Genomic DNA, 21339 nt, shown 5'->3' on the forward strand with positions numbered 1-21339 from the left:
CTTTTGTTGCTTCTTCCTGGCATACCATGTCTCCCACTAGTTTTTCAGGGTCCTAGGGAAACTGTTTTTTTCAGTCAGTTGTTTTGGAAATAGCCAGAGCCTCTATATCAGATCTGATAAAATAATCTTCTGTCTTGAGCTCTGATAGGGTTGAACAATTGAAGTTGGGGGCTGAAACTCAGATGTCTTGTGAGAGTTTACAGTCTTTTTCCTTCTGTGCATCAATAAGGTGTTGCTTTCCCAGCATCAATACAGGTACTACTTTCCTGCTTTCAGGAAAGGATGTTCTCATCACTATTTCTCTTCTGAAAGCTAGTCAAATCTGTCTATTTTTGTTTTAATCAATGGCTTCAGTAAATGTCTAACATTTAAGCTGTGTATGATCAAACAGTATTCTTAAAGGTAAAAAGTTTATAAAGAGAATCTAGTATCACACTTTCTGCCAAGCTGTAAGTCCTTGCTGGAAGTTGATTTGGGTTCTTGAAGTATATGAAGAAGGCACCCTGGGAATGCACACAGCTACTTCAGGTAGGTGTACTGTGCACTGAATATTTCATTTAAAAGAGGTTAGTTTTTATCCTAAAATTAGTACTTGAGGCAGCTCAGAAATCATTTCATAAAACAGTCAGTCCTCCTTTGCTGGCTGAACTTTGTCAATGCAGGGGACCGTTTCAAGTTGCATTTGTTTCATTGCTGATATTAGTGGGGCAAAGCAATGATTCTTGGAAATGCTAATGCTTTGTTTATGTCACATAGAAAATAGCAAACTCCAGACTGCAGAAGGCACTAGATCCAGCTACATCCAAGCAACTGTTGTTAAATACAACCAGAGGAATGGTAATGCTCCTCCGGTGAGAGGAGGTATCTGTGGGAGGTCAGCTTGCATTTGACGTCAGGAAGAAGCAGGCTAGTGAGGACTGATCTGCAGGGTGGTAGCATCAACTTCTCGCCACTTGAGGAGGAAGAGGAATGCTGCCAGATGGACATAGCTTGAGGAATTATGTGGTATCTGTTCCTTCATTCTTGCAGTCACTGTCTGGTCATGGTCCTTTCAAAGACACCCAGTCTTTACCAAAGGCATGAAGCCTGCTTTCTTAATAGCTAACTTCTGGTTGGCTTTTAACAACCTTTCTCCAGTTGGATCGTGCTTCTCCATCTCTTTGTTAAAAAATAATAGCTTTTGTAGTAGTTAGCAATTTCTCAGGCAAACACAGTTCTGTAGCACTGGCATGGTTCCATTAATCATATAGAGTAATCCGTTTGTGCCAAAAACCTATCAAGTTGAGCTGCCTTTTTGAGAGCTGGTGGGAATGTGTACCCAGTGGTGTTCTTGCTGGCATATGGACTTCCCGTGTGTGCAAGAATGACTGGGGCATGGGGGGGTCCCCCTTAGCTGTGCTCAGGGTACACAAGCAGGCTGAGAGAGCCTGGCAAGTCTCAGGACTCAAAGTGATATGAACAGATCTTTGGGAAGTTTTATATTTAGGGACACATGGCCTCAGCAGCCATTTTTTATTCCCTCCCCTGAAATTTTCAGCAGTCAGAATAAGGGCCTCAAGTCTCATTAATATAGACAGGAGTTCTTTTAGCCTTAAGCTCCATCAGCAGTCTAATGTGTGTCAGATGGGGACATTTACCCTGAATGCCAGATGAGGGCAAGAAATGTGTGTTTCCTTTGGTTATATGGTGAACTTCTGGGAGCGGAAGGGAGACTTAATGTGGCCCAGCTAGAAGATTAGAAAGATCATTCTAATAGCAATGTGTATGAAAAACTCAGGTGTTCAACTTGATCATCTTGGAGACTAGAGAGACTTCAGTCCTCTGGGCTGAGCCCTGCTTGAGAAGTACACTCATGTTGCATGAATGAGCCTTGTTGCATGGCAGAATCCAAGCTGTGTGTGTTAACTGGGCTGTGCAGATGTCCTGCCAGAGCCGCTGATGGAGGAACAGGCAGAAAGTGGCAGCATCTTTAGGGACAGAGGGGAAAATAGGGGTCACAACAGGAATATAGGAAGCATACAGCAAAGCGAGTAGGACTCAAGCAGCTATGGAAAGTGGCAGGGCATTGAACCAGGGCATAGAAATCTACGTAAGAGGCAGAAAGAGGAGCAGGGCTTAGCTACCTGCAAATGTGAGGAGCAAATGGAAAGCTGAAGAAGAGGGTCTCCACATGAATTGGGCAGAGACAGAAGGGGATCAGGCTTGTTGGCCTCGTTGCATCCTATTTTAGTAAAAGATTGATGTTGGTGCTAGCAAAAGGCACAGCCCATGGGGCTGAGCTAGCATATTTAGCTTGTTATTTCAAGTTGGAAAGAAATAACAGTAATGCAGAGTCCTGTAAGTTCTGTGTGTATAATGTGAAATCCCATGGTGCTGCAATGAGATTGCTGTGTTTTGGGAACTCTGTAGAGATGCACCTAACCATAGCTGTTGTGGGGCATGGTTCTCCTTCAGGTGTCAGCTGTGTCTGTGTTGTGTACGTTCAAGTTGTTGGTTCCACCAGGTGTTTGTGGCAAACTACAGTGAGTGTGTGGGACTTTGTTTCCTTGGTTAGATCCCAGACGTTTCACAGCTACCTGGAGGACATCATCAACTACCGCTGGGAGCTGGAGGAAGGGAAACCCAACCCCTTGCGGGAGTCCACCTTCCAGGAGCTGCCTCTACGCACCCGGGTGGAAATCTTGCACCGCCTCTGTGACTACCGCCTCGATGCAGATGATGTCTTCGACCTTCTCAAGGTGCTTTGGGCAGCAGGGAAGGGGGAAATGGGGCAGCTGGGCCAGATCAGTGAATCTGCCTGGGAACAGAAGGGTTGATGCTATTAAATGCATTTTAACACCAGGTAACTGGTACCGGTGCAGTGGGTCAGCAGTTCTCCATCTCCTCTCTTGCCTTGCAGAGGACCCAAGGCAAGCACTCAGGACTGCTCTTGGGGCCCTCATCCTGAGTGGATGTATTCGTAACATGGGAGTCACTAAGTAAATTGGCTTTATTGGCTACTCTTCCTGAGAAGAGTGAATTTGGAGATGCTCCAATGGTAATGGCAGGGCTGCGAGAGCTGAGACTGCCTTGCTGAGGGATGGTGTGAGATGAAAGGATGGGGGTGAAGTGTAGTGGGGGAGCTGGGGGAAGGGTGATGGCGGGCAGGGGGGAGGGAGCTTCTCAGGGCTGTGTGTGACTGTCGCCAGCTCTAATTAGCCCTTCCCTGTCAGGAGCACCAGAGATGAAATGTTAAAATGAGAGAGGCCATTCAAATTAGAGATGCCAATCTCAATCTCTCCCTGCACAGAGAGCGAACATCGCCTTCCCCCTGGAGTAACATTTTCCCAGCTCTGGCCTGGAGGAGCAGCTGTACTGCTGCTGTGGCATGGTGGGAGGGGAGGAGGGAGGTGTTTGCGGAGGGTGTCATCATGTTTTGTGTGACAATGTGGCCGCTTTTCAACTTGTCACCGTCTGGTGGGGGGCTTCCCGATGGGCACAGGGCTTGGATGCCGACAGCCTCCGCGTGGAGCCACTGGGCGAGGACAGCAGTGGTGCCCTGTACTGGTACTTCTATGGCACGCGGATGTACAAGGAGGATCCTGTGCAGGCGAAAACCAATGGAGAGCTGGCTCCAGACAGGTAACAGTCCCCACAGCATTCCCCCTGTGTCTGGGTGCAGGGGGCAAGGGGGGCACGGCACAGCCAGCCTGGCTGTAGGGGACTCCGCCTGACTGCTGTTGTGTCAGGGGGCTGCAGGGGGGAGCCTGGGAGAGGGCTGGGGCAATGTGGGCGAGATTGGAATTGCCAAGCAGACTGCGAGCTGCCCCACCGTCGTGCATTGTGTCAGAGCCAGCCTGCAGCCTTTGTGGCACCAGGAGAGCCTGCTGTGGGAACGATGCTGCCTGCCCCACTGCATTCCTCCCCGTCTGCCCCGCACCGTGCCGGCGGCTCCCAGATCAGGCTTCCAGCCAGTGGGAATCCCTTCTCTCCTCCCCTCCCTGTCCTGTTGCTGCTCTGATTTAATCCCTTCCTTTAGTGGGGTTCCCAGCAGCTGTTCTGACTTCCCTGCCCGTCTTCCATCCTGCCAGCCACAGGATGATGAGCCCTTGCTCAGCAGATATTTCATGGTGGGTTTGCTGTTTCGCAGGGGATGCGGGGGGCAGACTAACACCCCAAACGTTCCTGGGAAAACGGGCAAGAGACGAGGGCGACCCCCAAAGCGGAAAAAACTTCTGGAGGAAAACCTGCTGAGGTACGGAAAGGGTGTTCCTGCAATAGATGTGAAATGCATATATATGTATAGGGAAGTATAATGTACTTCTGGGGTTCCCCCAATAAGTATGTGTATACCAAGCAGCCATAATTTCATTGCTTCTCTGAAGTGAAGCAAGCTCAGACTTGGTGGGTACTTTGATCACTCTCCAAAGACAATTCTGAGTGAGCTGGATACCAAGTGTGGTGGAACAGTGGGTATCACTTTCCAGCCACCTCACTTCGGATGCAGTTCCTCTGAGCAGTGCTAGGGGATATGCTCTTAATAAAGAATACTTCAATGGTGTAATGCTTGAATCCAAAAATCCTGGCCTCTTGAGCCAGTATAGATTTTGGGCTGCTTCCCATGAGAATTGAAATACTGTTCTTGCCAAACTCCAGCCTTGACTTCTTAAAATTTTATGAAGCTATGAATAAATATATATGTGAAAATACATATTGGACATGTGTGTGTTCTGCATGATGGTGTTTATCATGGTTTTGCTGTGCATTGAATAGTTGCTCCCCATTCTTCTCCTCAGAATTGGTTATGAATTGATCAATGATGTGAAGTAATATATTTATTGTGTCACTCCTCTTTCTTTTTTTTTTTTTGGCAGGGAGAAGGCAGAAGAGAACTTGCTAATCCGTGAGACTCAGATAAGAAATGGTAAAGAGATTTTGCCTGGTCAGGGTTGATACAATCAGCTAACATGACTCTTGAATCATCAAAGCCTAGAGAGATGCCTTTCTCAGGAGCAGGAAAGTCTCTGCTGGTGTCTGGGGCTGAGTTTGGAAGGAGGGGTTGGCATCACAGGCTGCCCTGCAGCTGGGAGCTTGGGCACCTGCGGGCTTCCTACTTTATCGTGGATTAGTTTGGGATGAAGAAACCTACCCTATTGGGTTACACTAGGCCTCGGGGGCTGACCTACACAAGTGAAGTTGATGGAAACTGGCTGTGAATAGCACAAGCCCCTGTTTGTAGCCAGTGAGGTTTTTTGGACTGGAAAGAGAGTGGGGTCAACAATGCCAAGATAAGGAAGGAGAAAGCTTTTCATTTCTCCTCCCCTCTCCTTCCTTGTGCCATTGGGTGTCTGAACTGTGTAAATAATCCCTTGGGGATACCCACCTAAGGGTTAACAAAGCAAGCAGAAAAAGTTAAGTTGGCAATGTAATGAGAATGTTGAGTTTGAGGGGGCTGGGACTCGTTTGTCATACATGTGCACCCAGTGGCTTCTACATAACCCAGGAGCTCAGCCTGCTCATCTCCCCACAGTAAAAGGCAAGGGTGGCATTGTCTTTGCCATGCCTCCTTCCCTTTGCCCTTTGTCTTCAGATTTCCTGGCGGCTGCTTGGGAGTGATGCACGTGAGGCTCTGAGGGTTTTATCAGATCATTGTCTTCCAGCAAATTGTGCCACTTCAGCTGCAGAGTAATCTCCTGGCACAAAGCAGTGCTGTAGTCCTGCTTGCTATTGAAAGGAGTTGGCCATAGGCAGCTGGCAAGGGAGGGGGAATAAGGATGCAGTGTGCAGGTAAGCTCCCCACTGCAGTGGGCAGGGAATGGCTTCATATAGCCAGGGAGACAGAAACCAGCACACGTTTGGTCCTTTGCCATCTCGATTACCAGTCCCCAGTGCATTAACTGGAGCCGAAGCCAATGGTGGGTTAAGCTATAGGCTGGCCTGTTACTTGGAGCTAGCACACCCACTATGGTATGGAGGTTTCTAACTGAGAGCAGGTGGCTGGAAGGGACAGTACAGCTTTCCTGTCTTCCTGGGGCAATCTGATAGCTTGTGTGACAGAGCCACTGGTGGCTGAGATCCACAAAGGGCCCAGAGTCAGGTTCAGAGAGAAAAGGCTCTGTTTTTTTCTTCCCTGTATTTTTCATAGTTAATTTGCTTGAAAATGAGGTGAGAAGCTGCAGGACATCTGCCACTGTGGGGATAGTGACCATGGATTTCTTTCCAGTAGCCAGTGGTTAGCTCTAGAAAAGTCTAGAGGGAGCCAAGAACCCCTCAGCCTGAAGGAGTTTGAGCCAACATCTTCCCCCTCCCCCAAAATGGGCCACAGCCCTTTTTGCTTAGAGAGTGTCCTGGGGCAAAAGCATGCAAGTTGTAACCCATGAGGTTCTTCTGCTCTGTAAACATTTGCAGAGCAGGAACCACACTTCCCCTCTCCAGGTGGGTGTTCCAACCACCACGCGAGACAGCCTTTCCTTTGCAATTAATATTCAAATGTTTCACACAAGGCAGAACAGCTCTGAGTGTCTTGGTAGTTGGGACATGCTTCAGAGCAGCGGGTGATCTGCTTCAGACCCCACTCTGGGTTGAGCAGGGATGGGATGTGAACTTTTGGAACTTCCCCCTCATCTGGCAGCCCGATGAGCCCCATCCTTTACTTCCTTTTCTGTTCCTCTTCTGTTCTTTCAAGTGTCTGCAAACAAAATGTTTCATTTGGGGAGAATGGGAGGTTTTGTTCACCGCAGCCAAGGTTTGCAGTGCTAAAAGAAAAAGGTTATTTCAAATAACATTCATTTTTGATGTTTTTATTCTGCTGCCAGACTGTCAGACATTTGCATTACCCTATGTTCTGCCCTAGCTGACAGACTCCATTACAAACCCTTTTTTCTCGTCTGTCATAACTGGAATGGAGGTTTGCTACAGGGATGCCATACTACCCATGTGTTGCAAAGTGGCACCATTATTTCCTCACCTGTGTGCTTCCTCTGTGTCCTGGCATCACTTTCTAGTGCTGCTAGGGGATGTAGCAGTGCTTCTGGTGGACGAAGAGAGCTTTGAGTCTATAGCAAAGAGCATGTTTCCCATAACAGTGGCCATTGGCAGTACCCTTTGCCCTTCCTGAGGCCTGAGTAGAGAAGAGAAGGGATAAAGAAAAGCTGTTACTCATAACTGCTGTGGAGATAACATCCTTTCATGTCGTTGAAGGGTCCCAAGGGCCTGGCCGTGGGACATGGTGGCTGCTGTGTCAGACGGAAGAGGAGTGGAGGCAGGTCACAGAGAGCTTCAGAGAGAGAACTTCCCTTAGAGAGCGGCAGCTCTACAAACTCTTGAGTGAAGACTTCCTGCCGGAGATCTGCAACATGATTGCACAGAAGGTGAGGAGACATGACATCCTGTTTACCTCCCTTTGACCGCTTCCAAGAGCATGGACGTTTGCTGATTGAAGGAGAGCTAAATTCAAGCAGCCTGTCACCCTGTCCTGCTTCCTGCCGCCTCCAGCCTGCAAGTGTTGTGGATGCAGGAGCCATTCAGCTTGTGTATGGGGAGAAAGGCTCTCCCCAGTGGAGTGGCAGGGCTAGAGTGGATACTTATGGATCTGGTTCATGATTGCATGGCAGTATAGGTAGGATGACTGAAGAGGTTACTGTCTTCAGCCATGTTCTTTGTCCCTTTTCTCCTAGCAGGGTATCTATCTGCTTTTGAACTGCTTTGATTTTGATTTGAACAGCCTAGCTTTTCTATGCAAACTGCTGTGATTCTACTTTTACTGCTGTTTCTCTCAGCTGGCTCTGCTGAAGGGGGCAGTGGCTGCTCGAGCTGCTATGTCAGAGCCACGAAACCCTGAAGGGTACTCTTCATCAACTGAATGTTTTCAGGTGGGACAGATTTGGCACAGGATCCTTCGGCTAGATGGCTTTGTAAAATGTGCTCTGCAGTCAGCGTGATGTTCTTGGATTGAGTTCAGTTTGCTTGTTTTCTACCCTTGTAAAGCTAATAGGGATTTCATGGTCGCTTCTAGCCCCCAGAGTTTCTCCTGCCAGTATCACCAATGTGCCCTAATTTCCTTCACTCTCTCTTTCCTTCCCTCACTTCTCAACCCTGTTTCAGGAGAAGCGTCTGCAGCGGACAGAATTTTCTCCCAGGTGGATGTCTGACCATCAGCCCATCAAACCAATCAAGCAGGAGGTGAGGGGGGGTGCGAGGGGGAGGACTACGGAGGGAGGCGAGAGCAGATGCCTCCTGGGGGAAAAAATAAACCGCAGCATCACTATTCAGTGGGAAGGAGTCGTTTGAAAGTGCTTGCGCTGAAAGAGAGATGGGTGGTAATGCCCGTCAAAGGCAGGCTGACACTCGGGGTTTCTATGGCGAGCAGGGAGGTGCTGCCCTCTGGATCGCAGAGGTAACCGGCCTTGCCACAGACTCCTGTGCAGCTGCATATGGAAATCTGCACTCAGTCTGGGGAATTCCACTTCAATGAAAGTGCTGGCACATTCGAGGCAGTTCAAAGAAAAGTTGAAGAAGGATGAGAGGGCTAGAAGAACCGGCTTACAAAGGGAAATGACAGAAATTCAGCCAAGGGGAAAACGTGAGGCTGCAAACACATGAGGGTGTAGATAGCACGGAGGGAAAGAAGAATGACTGGTGCAGGACAGAGCTGAGAGAGGAGGGGGTCAGCTGGAAATGGAAGTCAGATTTCGGCTGCTTAAAGAAATGCTTATCAAACTGCAGCCTTGTCGTCTGAAACGCCTCTTTCCCTGCCTCTTCACCCTCATCTCCTCTCCACCGCATCAGTGTAACAGCGCTGGTGCTTGCGGGGCTGTGCAGTGAACCAGACCCAGGAAAATGGCTGAAGTTAAATATAACCTTTTTCTTTGGGCAGGGTTATTTTTAACGTAGATCAGCTTCCCGATCCAGTTCACCACACAGCCCCCAACAGTCACGCTGGCACAGCCAGGGGCATGGTACAGTGGAGATGGGGGGTCTTTGAACTGGCAACTACTACCTAAAGTAATCGGTCAGGCAACACGGGATTAGCTTTGCAGGAAAAAATTGGCTTGATTCTATCGGGCCATGGCATAATCTCTTGCTGTAGATTAATGAGAAATGGTGTTTTGTCAAACCCTGGGAAATTAAACTGCAGGGAATATTCCACGTGAGCCAGGGTCAGGGGTTCCTGCAAAACAAAGGAGAAAGTACAGCGCTCCACAATAAATATAATTACTTAGAATAGGTAAATAAGAGGAAGGAAGAGCCTCTCATCATGCTGTAGATAAAAGCCTGCCGAGACGAAAATACAACCCCAGCGATGGTCAGTTTGGGGCCAGAATTGCTCTCTGCAAGGCCCACCATGCAGGAAGCCCAGGGACACGTGTTTGTTCACAGGCAGCAGAAATCCCAGAGGAGGAGGGGAGTGGGAAACACATGGAGCCTGAATGATGCTAATCAGTACCGCAGGTGCTCCAGGTCTGCTGCGGCAGAGGGCTGTTAATTGCTGCCTGTGGGCCAGTGAAACGTTTCCAGCGAGCGGGGGGCCCTCTTGGCACCCGCTGCGCCGGGGTGCAGGGAACCAGCCAGCGCAAGGATGGTGATGCTCACGCCAGCTCCCCGGCAGGATGTGGCAGTCATCCCTGCGCGGGGAAGGTGCCAGCATGTCTGATGGCTTGTTTGCTGAGTGAAGGGTGGGCAGCAGGCGAGTCTGGGGGAGAAAACCTCAGCCTGGCGCAGGGGTGACGCCTTCTTCCCGATTCTGTGAGCTGGATGCTGCTTTGGTCTGAGATATAACTGCTCCGTAGGCTCCTAATCCTGCGGGGGATTTCTCAACAGGTGGTTCAGATTAGCTCCTCATTAAAGAGCCGCCTGAGCAGCACCCTCATTAGGGTAGTGCTGCGGAAACTGGAGCAGGGAAGGTTTGGAGGATGAGGGGCCAGGACGTGTGGCTGGAGGGGGCCAGGGCACCCGAGCCTCCTGGCCTTCTGCCCCTGAAGCCTGATATCCACTGTCTGGAGAGCAAAGCAAAAGGCATAAATTTGGCCCTTTCGGGGTCCCTGGGGGGAAGGCAGAGATACTGTGTCCTGGAGTGCTCTCTGGCGGAGGGAAGGAGATGGTGGTGCTGCAGTCACACGAGAGGGTTAGGTTTTATCCTCGGAGTGGGGAGGAAGCTGGAGAGCGTCCCTTTGGCACCTCTTTGGTCAGGAAGGAAGTTTAACTTGTGTTGGAGTCTTGTTTTTATCATTCCAATAGGCGTCTGCTTCCACCACATCTGATAGGAGTTTGCTTGTTTGTATTGACTTACGCTTTTTAACCCTGAGTTAAGCACACTCATCCCTAATGGGTTTAAGTGGGACACCAGGCAGAAGGTACCTCTGAAAATCAGGTTGTTTATGTGTCTGAATCATCTCAAAGAGCCCATGCCAGCATTGCTGATGTCCTGCAAGCACTGCAGGGAGCGAGCGCAGTCGTGGATGTTTGTTGCAGTTCTTGGTGCTCACTATACTGCGTTTGTGGTTTCTGCTTTTCCCTTTCTTCTTTTCCTAATTCAGCTGACATCCTCTCCTTTGGTTCAAATTGTCCTGTTGCTTTGTTAATGCTATATTTTTGGTGGGTTGATCTGGAATGTGCTATGGATTCTGTGTTGTGTCACTATAGGGTGCTGAATGCACTCTGCAGGCTTGAAGAGGTCCTGGTGTGAGCACTGCAGCTTGGATGTTGTGTTCATGTGTCCATAGGACAAGAATGGTGGAAGCTGTATGAATTCAGGGAAAAGGAAGGTCTGAGCTGTGCGCCAGCAATTGAAGAAATCAGTGTGGCATGCCAGGATGGCTTAGATCTACTGGATGGAGAATTTAAAGGCTGATGGTCACATCCTCAATAAAATATCTTGGTGTACCAACTTCTGGTGGCTGGTTCATGCTCACCTCTTTCTCTTCTAATTGCTGTAGAATCTAACTTTTTTGGTACCTTTCTTTTGATCAAGAAAGTTCGGAGGAAACTGCTTGATGGTGGTCAGGATCAGACCTGAAAGGAAGTTGTTTGCAATACAGGAGTAGAAAATCAGATGGTAGAGCAACTGAGAAAGGGATATGGAAACAATCAGAAGTGGAAATGTAGAACTCAGTTCTGCAGGTTTTTGACCTCTTGTACTTGGCACAGCAGTTTCATTCCTGGGCACCCTGGTGTTTGGATATTGATCTGTTGGAGGAAAGGTCTGAGAGAGACAACTGAAATGATTAGGGAGCTGGATGGATTGCTTTATAAGGAAACATTATCCTAATTGCAGAAACGTGGGAGTTTTGTGTAAGTGTCTGAGGAAGCCCATAAAGGCTTGAGTGTGGCGGAAGAAGAGGAGAATTTATGTTCACCCAGAAGAGCGTAACCAGGAATAATTGGATGGAGTGAAGGGATGAGAAATTAACTTTTGACTGAATGTGAGGAGAAGCTGGCTAATCTAAAAGCATGTGAAGTCACAGAATGGTTTTCTTTGGGAAGGGGTGGAAGCGTGAAGTTCTAATAGTTGACAAAGATATAAAAAGGAAAAGAAGATAAGCAGAGTTCCCTTATGGTGAGATCATGTTGTGCGTTCCACCCAAAAAGATCAGCACAGAATAGGTGTTTTTGCTGTCCAGTCTGTCTCTAAATGTCCTGATGTTAACAAGGGTCCCATCACTCTCTCTTGGACACTTCTCTGTGGCCATTCGTGGTTGAAGCAAAATTCTCTGAATATGTATTGTTGCTGCTGGAAAAAAGGATATAATACACAGTGCTCATTCATGGAGAGCTGCAAAGGGAGATTATAGGGCAGTGCTGTGTAGGGAAGGGAAGGCAGGGGGGAATGAATGTACTGTGAAACCGGACAACATTTTATCAAAACATCCTGAGGTTTCACTTCTGGGCAATGAAACAAGGACAAAATAGTAATTATGGTGCCAGATTTTTTTTCAGGGGATTAATAATGGGCCTGTAGAAGTTGATGGTCTGAGCTGCAGCCAAGGGACTCCAACTGACTGCTAATCCTCAGGAAATGCCTTCTGCCTTAAGTGGTGGTTGCTGGTTATTCCCTGAAAATGAAGGTGTAGAAAGCTGTAGGCCCGTTGTTCTTTTCCAGTTTATATTCCCTGCTGATAAGGCACGCATATCCCGGTCTTGCAGAAGTCAATGAGGTGGGAGTGGCTGGTGGATGAACAATTCATTTGCCTTATAATTAAATTCAGCTAATAAAGGTAATTCCCTACTGCCATATACGTACTTTGCACTTTACTGGAGAAATAGGAGCAGATGACCCTGGTTTGGGAAGCTTACGGTCTCAGTAGGATCAAGCACAGCCTTGCAGCCTTCTGGCAGTGGAGAGGTGAGGAAGTGGGGCAATAAAGAGTTCAGGCATCCTTGACTGAGAAAACTGGTTGGGGGACCCAGCAGGAAAACTGGCCAAACAAATGAACAAGAGCTAGTTCAAGGGATATTAGCGTGCATAAATATGGCTGGTCTTGTTTTGAAAGGAAAGCACTCCAAACAATACCTTGTACCAGTTTCTTTTCCTATTCAAAGTACTTTGTGGTTTATAGCAGGGCCAGGTTCAACAGAATACTCCTTTTTGCTCATGCTTGCAACCTGGGGATCCGCTCGCTGGAAGGGGTAGTGGTGTTGTGTTAGGGTGTCAACAGCCCTTTTGCCCAGAAGGGAAATACACACGATCCATCCCTGGCTTGTCTAACCCATCGCTTCTCTTTCCTTTGTCCCTGTGTCAGTAGGATTTCATTGCTTGACAAATAACTTTCCTCTACATGTTGCTTTTCATCAGAGAATTCATATGCACACATCCTTTCTTTTCCCCCCTTTTTTCCTCCCAGCCATTCATTGTAGGTATGCTCTAATGCTTGCTCAGGGTAAACCTGCCTCTGCTCAGACTTCAATAAGCCTATGCATTACAGTGTTTGTTGCACCATTTTGTCACAGGTAAACCCAAATGTGCTGAGTTCAATGGAGAAGCAGAGGCGCAGAGAGGAAGAGGAGGAACGCCAAATCCTCATAGCAGTGCAGAAGAGGGAGCAAGAACAGCTGCTAAAGGAGGAGAGGAAGAGAGAGATGGAGGAGAAGGTCAAAGCAGTGGAAGGTACGTGCATGCGGCCAGTGTGAAGCAGGAGGGGAAGCTTTCAAAGCCGAGATTGAGATCTTGATCTGCCATTTGCATCCCTCCCCTGCCAGACCTGCTAACAGGAATATCTTTTCTGGCGCTTACCTTGGATAAGTTGGTCTGACGGCAACTTCTTTTGCTTTGTCTATCTCCCTTACTATTGGTGGCTGCTCTCTAGTGCATTCTTCAGCTGCGTTATCTTCAAACCATGCTTATTTTTCCCCTTGTCCCAGCTGGGGGTAGCAAGAGTAGTATTTTTGTATTGCTATTGACCTTACTATTTGGAGAACTAAAGATGAGGGGACCAAGCTAAATAGAGCGCCAGGGGTGCCAGCTTCAGGTGTTGGTCTTGTTTTTTCATGGTTTTGAATTAAATGCTGATTTAAGCTGTTCTGCAAGAAGCAGCTGTGTTGTGTTTAATATGATCAAGCCACAGACAGCAGGCATTCAGCCAGTACATGTAGGCACTGGTGTCTTAAGAGCAGGCTCATTTCTGACCACCTTCTCTCTGCCAGTCTCCCTTATGGGGATTCCTTTATCTGCTGCTTTTGCTGCAGTGGCTGGCTGGGCTTTTGCCGTTCGTCTTCAAAAAGCTGTGGTGGTAATGTGTGGTGGTATCAGAATTGTGGATATTTAAATGGATAAAGAGTCCAAAAAGGAAAAAGGATTAAGTTCATGCAAACCTTGTAAACTTTCCAAGATGAAACAGTCTGCTACCAGATGTTTGCTAGCAGACCAGATGTTATCTAAGAATAGCTTCTTTTACCTGCTTACCTTTTTAACCTTTAGAAAATCCAATTACTTGCTTGGCCTCCATATAGTCCTGGTTGCCAGTCCTAGCTAATCCAGTGCTTTAAACTGAGAATCATCTAGCCTTCAATATCAGCCACATATATCTCTCTCACCTTGGCAAATTGCCTAGCCTCTGTGCTTTAACTCTCCATCCGTGTAGACAATATTAATCTCAAAGTTCCAGAAGAGCTGCAAAGATAAATGTACCTGTAAAAAAATTCTTATTCTACTATAAGCCATGTCCTTTTCTGGGTAAATTCAATCACTACATCATCTGGGTACAGTATTGTTTAACTTGCTCACCAATTACTTGGATGAAGGGATAGAATGCCTCCTCAAGTTTGCTGCAATACAAAACTGGTAGGAGTGGCTGATAGCCCAGAGTGCTGTGCTGTCGTTCAGAAGGATCTAGACAGGCTGGACAGATGGGCAGAGAAATTCAACAAAGGCAAGTGCAGGGTCCTGCACCTTGTGATGAATAACTCCATGCACTATTACAGGCTGAGCCCTGACCTGCTGGAAAGGAGCTCTATGGTGAGGAGCCTGGGGGTCCTTGTGGATGAGTTGTCCATGAGCCAGCCGTGTGCCTCTGTTTCCCACAAGGCCAATGGTATCCTGTGTCCATTAGGAAGAGCACTGCCAGCAGGTTGAGGGAGGTGATCCTCCCTCTCTACTCAGCCCTGGGGAGGCCTCTCTTGGAGTGCTGTGTTCAGTCCTGGCCTCCCCAGTACAAGAGACACAGAGCTCCTGGAGCAAGTCCAGCAAAGGGCTACTAGCATGGTTAAGGGTCTGGAACATCTCTTGTATGAGGAAGATCTGGGAAAGTTGGGTCTGTTCAGCCTGGAGAAGGCTCAGGGGCATCTAATAAATGTATATAAGTATCTGAAGGGCGGATGTTAAGAAGATGTATCCAAACTCTTCTTGGTGGTGCCAGGAGGTAGGACAAGAGGCAACAGGTATAAACTAAAACACAGGAAGTTTCACCTGAACATGAGATCAAACTCCTTTACTGTGAAGGTGGCTGAGCACTGGAATAGGGTTCCCAGAGAGGTTATGCAGTCTCCTTCCCTGGAGGTATTCAGGAGCTGTCGGGACACAATACTGAGCAATGTGCTGCAGGTGACCACGCTTGAGCAGGGAGGTAGGGCTGAATGACATCTGGTGGTCCCTTCCAACCTCAACCTTCTGTGATTCTGTGGTGATGCAAAGCCACCAGAGAGCCACTCAAAGAAACTGGCATGGGATTGGGCAATAAACTGTTTTAAGCTAATTTAGCTACATTCATGCTTTTCTTGGCAGACATGCTTTTATTTTGGTTTGTGCAATTCCAGTTTAGTTTAAATTTGTCCCTAGTCAGTTTAGGCTATGTCAGGAGTGTCCATTTTGAGCTGGTGCAAAAGCTGTTTGGAAAGGTTATATAAATAGCTGACTTGTTCAGTTAAGTCACTGCAGTATTTTTTTTTCATCCCTAGATGAAACGGCAGCTCTCCAGGTAAAACTGGCCTCGTAGCCATCTTTCCTTATTGCCAAATACATCTGCCATTAACAGTTACTTCCATGACAGTTCTTATGATGGACAGAAAGTGGTTAGGAAATGAAGTCATTATCTTGCTTGCATCAGACTTGTTAAAATTGGACATCCATTGACAGAGGTTTTAGGGTAGCAAAGATTTTCTGTATTTTGCAGTCTGTTTGGGATTTAACATTAATATTGTAAGGTGTTCTGCAGAGGGGAGATATAAAACACAAGGTGAAATATCTGCTCTCTGATGTACTTCATCAGCGCTTCACCTGCTTCCCTCTTTTGGACTGTGTGCTGTTTTTAGATCATGTTCCTGCTTCCACTCTGGGATTTCACTTCCCGCCAATGCACACCCCAAGTAGCAAACCTCCTGTGGGGCCCATCTATTTGTTCCTGAATTTATGAGTTAAGGCAGCTTTATAGATTCCTTCCACAACAGTGGGTTAGAGTTTCCCAGTTCTCTTCCCAGATGCTGCTCCAGCATTATCTCTTGCACATGACTTTCTGTCTGTTTTTAGGACAACGCTGAGATTTTGAAAGCTGCTGGGTAGGATTCAACCTAGGCCAACAGCGTGGCAACAAGCTCTGCCAGTGATGTTTAACATGCTGTGTTAATCACCTGTTGTGTAGGGGGACCTGCCATTAATCCTGACTGAGCTCCAGTCTGGTACCAGGGTAGTGCTCCCTGATTCATGTCAGTTTATTAGACCAAATCCTTGGCAGGCCTTGATTATTTCTGAAATGTGCATCACCTTACCCTGTGGCTTCTGTTCCCATGAGATTTTCCTTTTGCTGCCCAAGTCATGCCCTCATGTCTTTCTCAGCTTTTTTACTTAAGCATCCATTACAGTGTCATCTAAGTGATGCTAATTTTACAAAAGAAGCATGAAATACTGAACTGTGCCTGGACAGATGCAGATGATCTCTTAACTGCAATTTAATCATAGAATAGTTTGGGTTGGAAAGGACCTTAAGATCATCCAGTTTCAACCCCCTGTCACGGGCAAGGTGCCATGGGCACACCTTACACAAGACCATGTCGTCCAAGGCTCTGTCCAACCTGGCCTGGAACACTGCCAGGTATGGAGCATTTACCTTTTCTTTGGGCAGCCTGTTCCAGTGCCTCACCACCCTCACAGCAAAGAACTTCTTACTCATATCTAACCTGAACTTCTGTAGATGCAAGTCATGTCCTTCCAACTTCAATGGTACCCAGAGACTTCCAGTGGGAAATTTGGACTTGAATTTATTGATCTTTGACATATCTGGTCATGGACCTCCCTGGAAATATCCACCTTGTAGCTATTCCTAGTTTTCTTGTGCTCTCAACCCCCATCCCGAGTTTGGTTTTGACTGACAGAGTAAGACAGTAAATTAATACTCTTCCACCAGAGCTGGAGCTTGGGTCTTTTCCATATTCCAAAGATGGAGCCTCTGCTAGAGGGCATTAGCCAAGTCTCCCCCATCTTTCTTTCACTCTTGAGTGTTCCCCAGTGTGGCCTTTTTTTCTGAGGTCTTACACCTATGACATCTCTCCTCGAGCATTATTTTCACAGAATTCTGCTCCTGCAGAAAGTTGGTACAACCACAGGTGTTTAGCAAGTCAAATGAATTCAGATTTCCTATAAGAGAAAGGAAATGAGGTTCATACGGGCCCATAAACGTTCTATTATGAAGCAATCTGTTAGCCAGCTGTCTGGTTGCAAACCACAGGTTATATTACCAGCATTGCTTCTTCCTGTCTCTCACCTCTTAAAAGCTGTCCCAGTGGCCCTCCTGTGTGACAGCTTGCTCACTCTGGTTGCTGGCCATGAAGGCCTACCTGAGCAATCTGCCCAAAGCTAGCCACCATGGTGGAGGATATTAATGTTCCCAGTTTCTCATTGCCTCCCAGCTGGGAGAACTTCACCCTTCCCTCAGTACTGTTCTTCATCCACCTCAGTGTAAACCAGCTGCCTTGAGTTCACCTGCCTGAGGTGAAGCTTCTGAAGGATGATAACTTAGCAAGCTAGCTCTTTCCATAGCCCTGATCTATGCCTAGTTCTGGGCATTGAACACCTTTCTTTGTATCTCACCACAGTTGGGAATTTGTCTGGAAAATGCCATGGGAAGCATCTGTATCACAATAATGCTTCAGAATCAGTGATTGTAAAGTCAAGGGAAAATGAAGAGGCATGTTGATGGTGTGCTGTATTCTCACCTCCTCTGCTCCTGTGCTGTTGCTGCTTTTGCAGAAAGAGCAAGGACGTTTTACTGGCGTTCTTGAGAACTGCAGGATCTGCCTTTATTTTCCCTGCAAGATGACGTTGACAAGGAGTGATGAATGGTTTTGCACCTCTCCTCTTTCCCCACTGCAGAACGGGCCAGGAGGAGGAAGCTTCGTGAAGAGCGGGCCTGGCTGCTGGCGCAAGGGAAGGAGCTCCCCCCTGAGCTTTCTCACTTGGATCCCAGTTCCCCTACCAGGGAAGAGCGAAGGACCAAGGATCTGTGAGTATACAGCTGGGCACTGCAGCATGTGAATATATTGAAGTAGTAAGTCTGTGAAGCAGAGGAGTCATTCACAGGAGTGAGGAGGAAGAAATGAGGTTGGAGATCAGCAAGGAGTACACTGAGAAACATCTGGGTTTGGTCCACGCTAGAGGAGTGTTTGTGATAAGGTCTATTTGTCAACTGGCATGCAACCCCGTGCACTGGCAGTGTGCACGGGGTGAAAATGAAGTACAAGAGCATGTCTCGTATTCACTTCAGTCTGCATATTCACTGTTGTTCTTCCCATTACAGCTTTGAACTTGATGATGAGTTCACAGCCATGTACAAAGGTTAGTCCTGCCCCAGCTTTCCCCTTTGCATGATTTGCTCAAACTGAAATGCTGCCCTGGGGGTGTGTGCATAATCTTTCACCTTTCTTTTGCCTACTGGCAGTTCTAGATGTGGTAAAGGCTCACAAGGACTCTTGGCCCTTCTTGGAACCTGTTGATGAATCGTATGCTCCCAACTACTACCAGATCATTAAGGTATGGAAGGTGGTCCAGCCATCTTGACTAATGCATTTTGTGACTGGGATGCTGCCTTTTCTAAGTGTTAAGAAGTTTTGTGGGCTATGTTACCCTCGGAAGTCAAACTACATGATGCCAGTAGTCCCTTCTAAACCTTACAAATCAAGGAAACCAAAGATGAGAGGCTACCTCTTTCAAGAGAGCAGACTCCACTCTCCTTTCCCCTTACATGAGGAAGCTAGCTATGCAACTTTGTAAGCCCCACTGCGCTTGCTGTAACTGAAGGGAGGTTTTGTTGCATTTCAGGCCCCCATGGACATCTCTAGCATGGAGAAGAAGTTGAATGGAGGTCAGTACTGTACCAAGGAAGAATTTGTGGGCGATATGAAGACCATGTTCAGGAACTGTCTTAAGTACAATGGTGAAGGCAGTGGTAAGAGCAGTAAGATGCTAAGTTTGTCTATTTGCAGTGCTCAGTTAAAGCAAGTAAGCAGTGATCTTTTCCTACTCACCAGCACTTGATTTGTGCTCATTCACTTTCAGGGTATTTTTGGAAGGCTGAACAAAAGAGGTGGAGCCCCTGAGTAAAAAGGCCTGGGGTTTTAGTGAGGTTTTTAGCACAATTTGGTCATGCCAAACTGGGTCATGGCACACTAAGGGGCTCCATATTGGTAGAGGGTGAAGACAGAATATACAAAGAGAAGATAGTCTGTTTCTTTCTGAGCTCATTCCTTCATGTGCCTGTGTGTATACATGTGCCTTTCTTTCTCATAATACCTAACACAGACTTTGAAAAGCATTGGAGTCTGGAGTGTGGCTAGCTCCCAGGTTTTGTTGAGTACCACAGAAAAGTGAGAAATGAACCACAGTTGTAGTCCTTGGGATGGAAAAATGTAGGTTTTGGATTCCTTTACTACTGAGTGAATAAAATGAGTCTGCAAATGGGAAGCCCTGGGTTTAACTGCTATGCCAATTAAAATTCTATGTGTCGCTTAGGTAAAAAGTCAGTTCCCATATGGTGGGTCATCACTGCAGACTGTGTCTCACTAGCACCGCCTTGAAAGGGAAAATACGTAGAGCTACCCAGCTTGTTGCTGTGGGCCCCAGGTAAAAGCATTCCTGCACTGCCACTGGGAGAGCTCTGTTTCCCGAGGAACTCCAGGGTTAGTTTGGTGGAAATAACTGGAAAGTCATTTGCTTCAAGCCCTTGTCATTAATACCTCTCGCATCTCTATTCCTTCCTATCCATTCCGATGAAAAGTAAGAGCCCCTCTGAGCAGAACTGTCCTGTGTAAATGATGCAACAGGGACACTGGTGTTGGCAACAGTTTTTGTGTCGGGGTCAGCAAGTGCTTTAGAAACTGTACATAGATAAATATATTTGCTCATTTTCCTCTGTCCTGTAGCATACATCAGAGATTTGAACAAGTCCAAGAAAAGCCTCTGAATGTAATCAAAGAGCATTGCTGGAAATTCACATTTCTTCTCTCAGCACTCTGTTGGCTAACTGTGCAGGTCACACATCTCTGCAAGCAGAGGTGGTGCTTCTCATAATGTAATTCTTGGCACTACGCTGGAACACTGAGTTAATGCTGACTCTGCAGGCTGTGCTGCTAATGGTACTTTGTCATGCCTGTGTGCCTGTCCTCTGGTGGGGTTACTGAACAAATCTGGTGCTGTGTTGCTTATAAAGTTTGAGAACATAAACCAAAGTTGACTAGCTAGAAACAAAAGTCTTCCTCGAATAAACTTGGTGGAGGGGAGGTGATTTATCTGATGGGGAAAGTCTGATGCTACTTAATTGCTTTTCTCTGTAAGCCTCTGTCCCTGATGTTGTTGGGGTTTTTTGACTGCAGAATATACCAAGATGGCTTACAACTTAGAGAGGTGTTTCCACCGAGCAATGATGAAGCACTTCCCTGGGGAAGATGGAGACACAGATGAGGAGTTTTGGATCAGAGAAGACGGGAGACGAGAGAAGAGGAGCAGGCGGACTGGCCGCTCCAGCACAGGCAATGTTTGGACTCGGTCTCGAGACCCAGATGGAGCAGGGAAAAGGCAGCAACGCCTGGAAAATGGAGGAAAACCTCCACCATATCGAGCTGCTTCCAGGGCTCCTGCTTCTTCCTCCTCTTCCTCTTCATCCTCCTTCTCCTCGTCCTCTGCAGACGATCAGAGTGGCAACCCAATGCAGCCTCCTCGAGAAGTAGGTCCTTCCAATGGGAGAGGTTTCCCTCGCTCTCTGCAGTATGGCGGCATGCCCAGCCCTGTACCACATCCCGGACAGATGGTAAGGAGCAGGCTCTGCTGTTCTTTACCCATCAAGCCTGCGGAGGGAGGGAAATAAAGGGGAATGGAACTCTTGACTGTGAAATCCCTCCTGTGTCACAATAACCTTTTCCCAGAGATTAAGGGTCAGGGCTATGGTTTCTAGCCCCTAGATTTAAACTGGTACAGCTTCAGTTTTTGCCACAGGAGCTGGGGACAATCTTATGATGCTTCTCAAAACCAGCAAGTCCCTATGTGGGCTTGCGCTGGCCCTGGCTCCCCCAGTTCTCTCCTTGGAGAGTTACCCCATTGTGCATGGAAAGCAGTTGTATTTCCTTTCTTAATCTCCAGTTTTATGATGCTCAACAAGCCAGTCTTCTTTTGTCTCAGTTGCTTACAGATGCCTGATAGCTTTGTGCCATCTGTGTGTATTTCGTGCCTTGAGTATTTATAAAAGCAGTAAATGAAACCAAACACAAGGCCACCCTGGACAGCAGCAGTGACCTCCTTTTAGCCCATTTCTTCTCTGAATGCCACCTGTTCTGCCTCCCCTTTGGGCTGTTCCTCGCCCATCTTTCACTGCCTTTTCCACTGCAACTAGCAATTTCCTGTGGGTGCGGTGTATCATCTGCTTCTCTGAGATCCAGGCTACCCTTCAT

At 47.4% G+C, this 21339-nt stretch overlaps 1 protein-coding gene across 4 annotated transcripts in view; it reads left to right on the top strand.

The window, feature by feature from the left end:
• The window catches only part of LOC134162616 (chromatin remodeling regulator CECR2), a 104816-nt gene that overhangs the window by 69258 nt on the left and 14219 nt on the right, over positions 1-21339 (top strand). For 3 of the 4 annotated variants that reach the window (XM_062616660.1, XM_062616659.1, XM_062616662.1), the window contains exons 3-14: positions 2555-2738; positions 3482-3621; positions 4130-4234; positions 4854-4903; positions 7180-7349; positions 8083-8160; positions 12925-13081; positions 17774-17903; positions 18198-18235; positions 18339-18430; positions 18719-18845; positions 20269-20702. In XM_062616660.1, the coding sequence (XP_062472644.1) occupies positions 2555-2738; positions 3482-3621; positions 4130-4234; positions 4854-4903; positions 7180-7349; positions 8083-8160; positions 12925-13081; positions 17774-17903; positions 18198-18235; positions 18339-18430; positions 18719-18845; positions 20269-20702 (1705 nt within the window). The remainder of the gene's footprint in view (positions 1-2554; positions 2739-3481; positions 3622-4129; positions 4235-4853; positions 4904-7179; positions 7350-8082; positions 8161-12924; positions 13082-17773; positions 17904-18197; positions 18236-18338; positions 18431-18718; positions 18846-20268; positions 20703-21339) is intronic. The other variant, XM_062616661.1, reaches the window with a different exon arrangement.

This window comes from Pezoporus occidentalis, unplaced genomic scaffold (assembly GCF_034315485.1).
Source record: "Pezoporus occidentalis ecotype Australia unplaced genomic scaffold, CSIRO_AGI_Poc_V1 ctg19, whole genome shotgun sequence".
Classification (NCBI taxonomy): Eukaryota; Metazoa; Chordata; class Aves; order Psittaciformes; family Psittacidae; genus Pezoporus; species Pezoporus occidentalis.